Consider the following 9,386-nt stretch of genomic DNA (forward strand, 5'->3'; position numbering starts at 1 on the left):
TCTTTTCATTAGAAAATGTAACCAAAAAACCTTGAATTTTTAATAAGTTTACCAGTGAAGGCAGTACATTAAAAGCTCTGCCATTTTTGAATATATCAAGGAATTCAATAAGAAAAGTACCTTTCCTCCAACAAAGTCCCAGGCAATTCCATTGGTCAGTCAAAAGGGAGGAGGTGGCTTCGCTGGGACACTCCTGATAGACACAAGGTGTGCAGAGCTAGTGGAAGCCTACATTGTAAATGTAAAGAAAAATGACCCATTGTTTGTCTAGTTGTTGACAAATGATTGAGTAACATTCAAAAGAATACTGATCTTTAAAAAGTTATGGTTGTAGCAGGGTATGTGAAATTAATTTTTAGCTAAAAATTATGGGCCAAAAACTTCATTATTTTATTATATTTGATGGGAGGGTTGTAATTTTTTTTTAGAGAAATAGAAAATCAGAATTATATAGTGCCTGTGGGGAAAAAAATCAAGAAATCATACCTCTAGTTCAACACTTACCAATGAATGATTTGGCAAGGAATTATCTTTAAAATACACCATTAAGGCTGCACATTATTATACTGCAATAAAATACCCTAAGTAATAAACAGAATCACTGAGAAATGTATGAATGGCAATCACAAATTGAAAAACCATATCCAAGAACAGGGGTAGTGATTTATACTATTGAATTCAATTCCCTGATCCCTGCGCAGTTCCCAATTAAAGTATCTTTCACAAACTCTCTGTCTGAAGATCAATCATTATATTCCTTAATTTTTGGTCCAAATAAACAAGTTCTTTTGTCATTACATTTTTTTCATAGGTCAAACTTTAGTAGTTAAATAGAAAGTTAAATAGAACCATTGTAATAAAGAAATGACAATAGGTAATCGGATCTTAGAGTCTTCACTTAATGCTTGGAAAGCTGGCAGGTAGAAATAGGAGAAAGCCAACTTCAACCTAATCTTACTCTTTCCTAAAAGTAAAGATGCTTGCAAGTGAGGATTTTTTAATATTTAATTTTTATTCCTCATATCACCTGCTACATACATACTTTAAAGACAAAATGTCAGCCATATAAAAACATGAATAAATGAAGTAAACTGGGAGGAAAAAAATGCAAATTGTTTAACAGATTTCTTTACAAATAAACCTCTTATCTTTCCCAAAAACTATACTGCTACTCTCTGTCTGCCTCTGTCACTGTATCTCTTTATGAGTGAATGAGTGAGTGCAGGTGCATCTTATGTATATATTTTAGAAATATATTGTCTTTTTCGATCAAGGGACATTCAAAATATACATGCATAGTGTTTCTCTAATAATATTTCTTATTTATGCTTTCTTGCAGTTATGTTGTAAGTTAAAAATATGAAGAATCAAACCACTGTTCCTTACTTTCTGCTACTGGAATTCTCACAAAATCGGCATTTACAGCTTCTATATTTCTTCTTATTCTTCATATTATATCTGGCAACAGCAACAACAAATCTTCTCATCATTTTTGTAGTAGTTTTTGACCATTGCCTACACAATCCCATGTATTTCTTTCTAATGAATTTGGCTGTGCAAGACCTGGGCAGTGTTTCAGCCATTGTCCCCAAATCCATGATAAATTATCTGATTGACAGAAGACACATTTCTTACCTTGGTTGTGTTGCTCAACTTTTCCTCTTTGTCACCTTTACAGTTTCTGATTTCTTTCTTCTAACAGTCATGGCATATGATCGGTATGTTGCCATTTGCCACCCACTGCACTATGAGATGGTGATGAATTGGAGAGCCTGCACCAAAATAATGATTTTGGTGGGAGTTACCAGTGTACTCTATGGAATGTTGCACACCACTGGCACCTTTTCCATTCCTTTCTGTTCTAATGTTGTCAACCAGTTTTTCTGTGAAATTCCACACTTGCTAAAGCTATCTTGCTCTGGATTCAATCTGGTTGAGGATGGAGTTCTTGTGGCTAGTTTCATTGGAGCATTAGGTTGTTTTATTTTGATCACTGTTTCTTATATCATGATCTTCAAGGCAGTGTTGAGAATCCCTTCTGTGAAAGGAAGGCAGAAAGCCTTTTCCACTTGTCTTCCACACCTAATAATCTTTTGTATTCTTTTGGTAACTTCATGCTTGGCCTACCTGAGACCCCACTCTAGCACCCCAACTTACTTAGATTTATTATTTACTATCCTATATTCCCTTCTTCCACCCCTGTTCAATCCAATCATCTATAGCATGAGAAATAAGAATATCAAGCTTGCCCTTTCTAAACTATGGAAATTCTGACATTTTTCTTCATCTACTTTTTTTAAAATTGATTATTTGGCATTGAACATTCTTTGTCTTTGGCTTCAGTTTTTACTAGTTTTCCAGTTTAATTCTGATATAGCTGTTTTTAAAAAAATCTATAGAACTTAAAGAATGTTATCTAGATTGTTTTTGTGTCTGCAGTTCATTCTACTTAGGATGTGGTATTTGTTCTCTCTGGTCCTGATATCATTGCTTTCTTACATTCTCCAATACTATGTAGGATCTAAGCCAAGGGAGTCAAACTCAAGGCCCAGGACCTGCATCCAGCCCATGGGGTATTTACATTGGACTAGCAGGGCCGCCCTGGAAACAGCAAAGAACTGGCCCACAGTGCCTCCACCAGCAGCCAAAAATATTTGCCATCAAAGCCCAAACAGAGCTCGTGAGGGCTGCAGGTGGCTCTCCAAAGCTCCATTTTTACTAGCAGAGGGTTGCAGGAGGCTGTCCCAGCCAAAGTTGGAGCCCATTTTCACTGGCAGAGTACTCGGACCTCCACAGGCGCCCCTGACATGAGTGACATTGAGGTGGTCATGCCCATCCCATTCCCACATTTCTACTCTACTCCTTTGATGATAGAAACAAAAGTAGTCACTGTAAGTTTTCTAAAATGATGTCTATTGTAGCTGAGTGCCACTGAATGATTATTTTGCCTTGTCAATAATGGAGAAGTTGTGAAACAACATAGTGTAGAGGTGGTCATTTGGAAAATCTGTGCATAATAATAGTTGAATGTCCTGGCCCTCTGGAATGGAGAACAAAACACAGGTTCTGCTGGGTTATTGGCCTAGCAACAGAATAAACATTCCTGTTAATGACAATTGGTTGCAACAACATTCCAAAGAATGATAGCTGGCTGCAGCCTATATATAAAAGACTTGGTTACTGCTCTTCTTTTGGCTAGAAACAAGTTCAGATTGTTGCCTTAAATTTTAGCCTTCATTCTTAGCATTTTAAAAAGGGACATTAGCATTTTTAATATGGCAGACAAACTCTTTTTTTAACTGTAGGAAAGTATATTTTTCTCTTCTTAACCAAGCCAATTTCTTTGCTATGTGAGAATTTGCTATTTCAGCAACTACACAATACAGAGCATATTCTGAAAGCCCTTGAATGCAGACATTTTTGGGAAAAACTAATGTAACCTATCAATTTGCTACTTAAGGAAGCTTCTCTAGAATCAATGTTTTCTCTTCAATTCTCACAGTAACCAGTGTCTTTTATTGTATGATCACTTGTTTTCAGATGTACCACATACAACAAATTATATGTGTCATTTATTTCAGTATCCTATTAGGTCCCCTTTCCTTTAATAAAGACTTTTTCCTCTTCCTGAATTGGTAATTTGTACTTTAAGGTTGCCGAAATACCCCTTTTCATAGATAAAAATATCTCCAATTCAGGGATCTGATTCTTAGCAGCCTGAGTAAGGTATGATTCATGCCTATGAATCTCATTCTTGAACCTTAGATCAACTGGTTCTTTACAAAAGACAAAATATGTAACTTCCACCTTTAGCCTATTTGTTGTTTGAAATAGGAACATGGTGGAAGCTGCAATATCCCTGTGTCAGCTGTAAAGGAAGGCAGATTGTGATCAGGAAAGACCAAATTGGGATCAAGGGAACATGAAGGAGAACTGCAGTTGTCATAACTTTTAGTAAGGTAATAAGTCCTTTCATTCATGCTATTATAATTTTGAATGGGCACTAAATGAATGGTCATAAGTTGAGGACTACCTGTAGGTAAAGTAATTAGAAAGATATATAGAGGTATGTAGATCTTGACTGAACAGCAGCAGAAAAAAAAAACAGATTTCCCACCAGGATAAAACTTATAGATTTCCAGAAAATCCAACAAATACAAAATCTGTTGCACATGTTGTATTAGACATGACATTGCACTGCAGCAGTCACCAACTGGTGGTCCATAAGAAAATTTTGGAGGTCTGAAGAAAAATTATTTGCATTTTATATTGCACTAAATACTATTTAGCTTTTTAAAAAATTCATATTAATGGTCCACGGGATTTAAAATTATGAATTTAGTGGTCCCTGAAGTCCGAAAGGTTGGTGACCCCTGTTCTACTATCTCCTGTTGAAAAATCAAATGTAATTGAAGTCAAGCGCCATTTTCACAAAAAAATAACAATACAAACCTAACCATTCTTCTGATCATCCCAAGAAAGAATACATTTTTTGTGGGATCTAGTATTACTACTACCTTGCAAACTTGCAAATGAAATAATGGTAAAAATCAAAATTACTTGCCAAGCAGTACTTCAAATGCAGATTTAAAGATTTTTGTTTTAAGTTGCCCGATAGTAGGTATGAAAAAATGATGGACAAAATAGATAGCTTAAAAACAGTATAAGAATAAAGAAATCTTAAGAGAGAAAAATAAAGTTTGAGTCTGTAAATAAAGGATTTATATATTATTTATTACTAAATCAAATTGATGTAAATTACAATTTTCTACTTTTCTTGAATGCTTTACCGTCAACTTTTAATCAATGGAGTATAAGCAAATATCATTCATATCTTCCATTTACCTTACTTGCCTTCAAACTTTATTATGAAGGGGGAAATTATTAGGACTGAACCTGAAAAATTACATCAACATTCAAAACTTACTATTGTGCAATGAGTCCCTTGTGCATAGGTGACTTTAGAAAAACCATATAAGAATAATTTGGAAATTTTGCAGCATAATAAGTACAGGCAATAAATGTAGTGATTAAAGATCATCCTGTAATTTAATTGCTGAATATGCTGCATTGTAATTAAAAATTTCATTATCTCTCATTTTAACTGTGACTTATTAGTGCTGAGGTTTTGGAGAAATGAAAGAAAATCTCTGAACACCAAGTTCATTGTGAGAGGATGTGTTAAATGTGTAAGAAATAGAAATAATTTCAAAAGAGAAAAAGGCAATGGAAGACATGAGGTAAAATTTTATTTGTTACATTTGAAGACCAAATGAGATAATATGAAATATTTAAACTGTGGCATTTAACTAAGTATGATTTAACCTAGATAATAATTTTATCTGTATCTTCAAAATTTATATTTCCCTGCTGCTTCTCTGTTTAACTGTTTAAATTTTTCTATTGACATTTTCCATTTTAAAAAAACCCTAAGTAATAATTTCAATAACACTGTATATTATTATAGGTATCATTGTTACATTATTTTCAATCAGTGGTCCCCAAATATTGGCATTTCTACTTAATTCCTTCTGTTGCCATGTTAATTACAGTATGTTTAGTTAAAGCCAACTTAAAACATGACACCCTAGAGATACATTTAATGCATTGACATTTTATTAAATTCATATTTGTAGTTTCATGACCTTATTATGGTTTACTACCATATATTTTCCCCAAAAAATTGGAAATGCTTTAAAATGCTTAATTCTGCATTTTAAAGAAATTCTTGTTTAAAAGATATAATTTTGGATGTGACTTTAACACCCAGTTTTTCCTATCTATAAAACATCTACAATATTGGATTGAAGGAACACACTGTAAATTGAAAAATATAGCGAATGAATATTTCTATATTTTCTTAACAAGGGACGATTGTATCTCCACTATCATTTTTAAAGCATTTTGAATACTAATGTAGAGCAAAATAAAATAACCACAGTTGAACAGGAGATCTTGGCAGACGAATCCATCTTGGAAAAGGCAAGGTGAGAACTGAGAAAAGAACCTGATAGATCAGTGAAAAGAAAGAGAACTGACATGTAGTAGAGGTGTGAAAAGATTGAATTACTACTAGTATAAAGATATATTTAAAATATAGATGAGAGTGTAATGAGTGGCAAGGGAAACAGGATGAACTCAGAGATAAAGAATTTACTTAACTTACAGAAGATCCCACAGTTTCTCCAGATAGAGTTTGGAAATGTTTAAGCTGCCGAGAGTCACATCCAAGAGATGGGTAACCATATAGTTAGTTTTGATAAACACATAAGTACATAAACATTTAATTATAAAATTTATATTGTTTTGTAAAAGATATTATCGTATGTATGTATGCATGCATGCATATATGTATATAATATCAAAATGACACATCACGCTGTCTCAAACGTAGTTAAACTATTGATGATCATAAAATATCTTACATGATCAATATTATATGGTATACTACGCAGTGTTTTTCAACCTTTTTTGTGCAAAGGTACACTTTTTTCATGAAAAAAATCACGAGGCACACCACCATTAGAAAATGTTAAAAAAAATTAACTCTGTGCCTATATTGAGTGTATATTGGGTGTTTTTCCCACGGCACACCTTACACTATGTCACGGCACACTAGTGTGCCGCGGCACAGTGGTTGAAAAACACTGTACTACAGTATAGTACATAAATACTACACTACATAATTACATTATATTATGAGCACATACATTTTGTTTTCATACAGGAAAGAATACAAAGTCCTATCTAATACAACAAGTATAACACATTTTGTACTTCTTGGAATCTCTGGAAGTCAGAACATTCAGATTTTATGCATCATACTTTTCCTGATTATGTATCTTTTTATTTTGATGGGAAATTTTCTGATTATTCTTTTAGTAGCAATCAATAGTTATCTGCACACCCCTATGTATTTTTTTCTGATCAATTTATCCATTGGTGATCTTGGTTGTTCATCAATCATAATTCCAAAAACAGTACTTAACACATTTATGAACTCCACGTGGATATCATACTCTGAATGTGGGACGCAAATGTTTTTCATTCTTTTTTTCCTTACAACCAACGTCTTCCTTCTCACTATCATGGCCTATGATAGATACATTGCCATCTGTCACCCACTGCACTTTGCATCCATAATGAAGTGGTCCACTTGCTTACAAATGGCTGGAGGGGCCTGGGTAGTTGGATTTCTACATACTTTGCTACACATAGGGAATATTTTTTCAATGCCTTTCTGCTCTAACATCATCAATCATTTGTACTGTGAAGTTCCACAATTAATCAAACTTATTTGTTCTGATTTTTATCTCAGAGAAACCTGGGCACTTGTCTTTGCTTCATGTTTAGCAATTGGCTGCCTTGCATTCATTATCTTCAGCTATGTGAAGATCTTTTCCACTGTGCTGAGAATGCCCTCAGTTGAGAGAAGGGAAAAGGCCTTTTCAACATGCATCCCCCACCTCATTGTGGTTTTCCTATTTCTTGGAAATAGCTTCTTAGCTCACTTTGCTTACCTGATGCCAAACTTTCTGCCCAGTTTGCAGGAATCTTTTTCTGTGCTATATACTATAATTCCTTCACTAATGAATCCAGTAATCTACAGCATGAAGAACAAAGATGTCAAAGCTGCTTTTTGTAAATTCCTTGGTTGGGGACAAGGAATTACAAGAAGTAATGCAAAGCGCCCTGAATGTATTCCTTCCTCTAATTATGATATTAAGCAGAATGATGCGTAATATATGTAAATAGATGAAGTTTCCTAGTGTGGGGTTTCTCTGTGTAACTTGCTTATTTATATGATTTATTTATTTATTAAATTTCACAAATCATCCATGTGGGCAGCTTGTTTTATTAGCATGTTATCAAATGGATAGTTTAATTATTATTCTTGCATCTTGCTTTTTATAGAGGACAAACTGATGATTGTAATTAGAAATAATGACGTACCCATATGCTATAACAAGTATTGCAATAATAAAGCTTCTTCAGAGATGTAACATACACATTTCAGATTTATGCATATATTTTTATTAAAAGGTGCATATATTTTTATTAAAAGGGGAAACCAGCTATTTCTAAGTGGCAAATAATTATTGATACTGGAAGTCAATTTCCAACATTATAGATGAACTAATTCACACAATCTATTAATCACTAGCTGGAAAAGTTTCAATTAAGATCATTTATATATTAAATACAAGATATAAGTAGGAGTTATCTCTTTTACTTTGATTTTAAGAGCTGACATATTAGTTTTTTTCCCTTGAATTATCAAAATTTTGATGATAGATCGATCAGTTTTATTGTAAGCAGCATGAACATTAAATTGATCTTCTTGAATCAGATCAGCCTGTGGATATATTGTCATATCTAACTAAAAGCTGTCAATAAAATTGGTGTGTCCAGTTCTCCTTTTCAGAGAGAAGATTTACAATGCTAACATTTCTTGTTGAGTCCATACCATTAGTCTAACTCAGTTTCAGTTCTCTCTTCAGTTAGGCAGCAACTCAAAACTATTATTTCTACATTATTGTTCCTCCTTCTCACCATTTGGTGAGAAAGGAAAGGAGAGGAGAGACGGTTCAGAAGATTTACATTACTACCATGACAATAAGCATATTACGTTGATGTACCACAAAAATCATACCCTACACTAATTATTCAAAGGATATTATTGAATATAAAGTTTTCATGGCTCATAATCATGTCTGAATATCTAAGCATATATTAATATGCAGTCTGCATGTTACCTGAAGAATTGATGTGTGTAGATAACATTCAATATCAACATATTTAGTTTATTATTTTAGAATGATGATATTTAGGTTATACTCAGGTATTCATAAAATTAAATTGGAAGGAAATAAGAGAATTCTGATTCAGACCTATGGGATGTTTGTTGTACTTTGTATACTTGTATTTGATTGGACAATAAAAATACATAAACTTTGTCAACTCAAATTTTCTTACTGCCATAGTAAGAACATATTCCTTTGACTGAAATATGAAGGTGTTTTATTATTCTTAAAATTAATACTCTCATAATATTGCTCTTTTGTCAATCTTAGTAAAATATTTAAAATGTTCAAAACTGGAGCTGGCTGCTTGTTGTGTCTCTTTGTCAGAGCTCACCATGGTGGTCTAACTACTTCCCAAAAGGGGAGACTTGCAGCAAGGATGGTAAATCCAAAAGTACTGGGTCAGAGAGATACTTTTATGAGGAATGAGCACATTATTGGTTCCTTCAAAGCCAAGGACATAACCCTCTCACTCATTGTATGAATTCAACTATCAGTAACCATCTGGGGAGTCTTAAGAGTGAGATTTTAGAAAAGCTGAATGACTGTTGTGAGGAAACCCTCAAACAATTTAAATAAATT

At 33.5% G+C, this 9,386-nt stretch overlaps 2 protein-coding genes across 2 annotated transcripts; both read left to right on the plus strand.

The window, feature by feature from the left end:
- The first annotated feature begins 1,344 nt into the window (after positions 1-1,344).
- Positions 1,345-4,505, plus strand: LOC148046208 (olfactory receptor 14A16-like). Its single transcript, XM_087711948.1, has 2 exons — positions 1,345-2,272; positions 4,474-4,505. The coding sequence occupies exons 1-2, from the start codon at positions 1,360-1,362 to the stop codon at positions 4,503-4,505; spliced, it is 945 nt and encodes a 314-aa protein (XP_087568074.1). The 5' UTR covers positions 1,345-1,359.
- A 2,406-nt stretch (positions 4,506-6,911) lies between these two features.
- Positions 6,912-7,742, plus strand: LOC148046209 (olfactory receptor 14C36-like). Its single transcript, XM_087714581.1, has one exon. It carries the CDS (start codon positions 6,912-6,914, stop codon positions 7,740-7,742), a length of 831 nt encoding a protein of 276 aa, XP_087570707.1.
- The last annotated feature ends 1,644 nt before the right edge of the window (positions 7,743-9,386 follow it).

The sequence above is a fragment of the Thamnophis sirtalis genome, unplaced genomic scaffold, assembly GCF_051295495.1.
Source record: "Thamnophis sirtalis isolate CommonGarterSnake01/CBP01778 unplaced genomic scaffold, rThaSir2_p1.2 scaffold_4, whole genome shotgun sequence".
In the NCBI taxonomy this organism is placed as follows: Eukaryota; Metazoa; Chordata; class Lepidosauria; order Squamata; family Natricidae; genus Thamnophis; species Thamnophis sirtalis.

What these genes read in the sequence shown, in the direction of transcription:
- LOC148046208 (XM_087711948.1), top strand. Translation starts at nt 1,360, where the DNA reads ATGAAGAATCAAACCACTGTTCCTTACTTTCTGCTACTGGAATTCTCA. An exon ending in TTCTAAACTATGGAAATTCT is followed by an intron (nt 2,273 to 4,473) that starts GACATTTTTCTT and finishes CTTCTGATCATC; the next exon opens with CCAAGAAAGAATACATTTTT.
- LOC148046209 (XM_087714581.1), top strand. Translation starts at nt 6,912, where the DNA reads ATGTATTTTTTTCTGATCAATTTATCCATTGGTGATCTTGGTTGTTCA.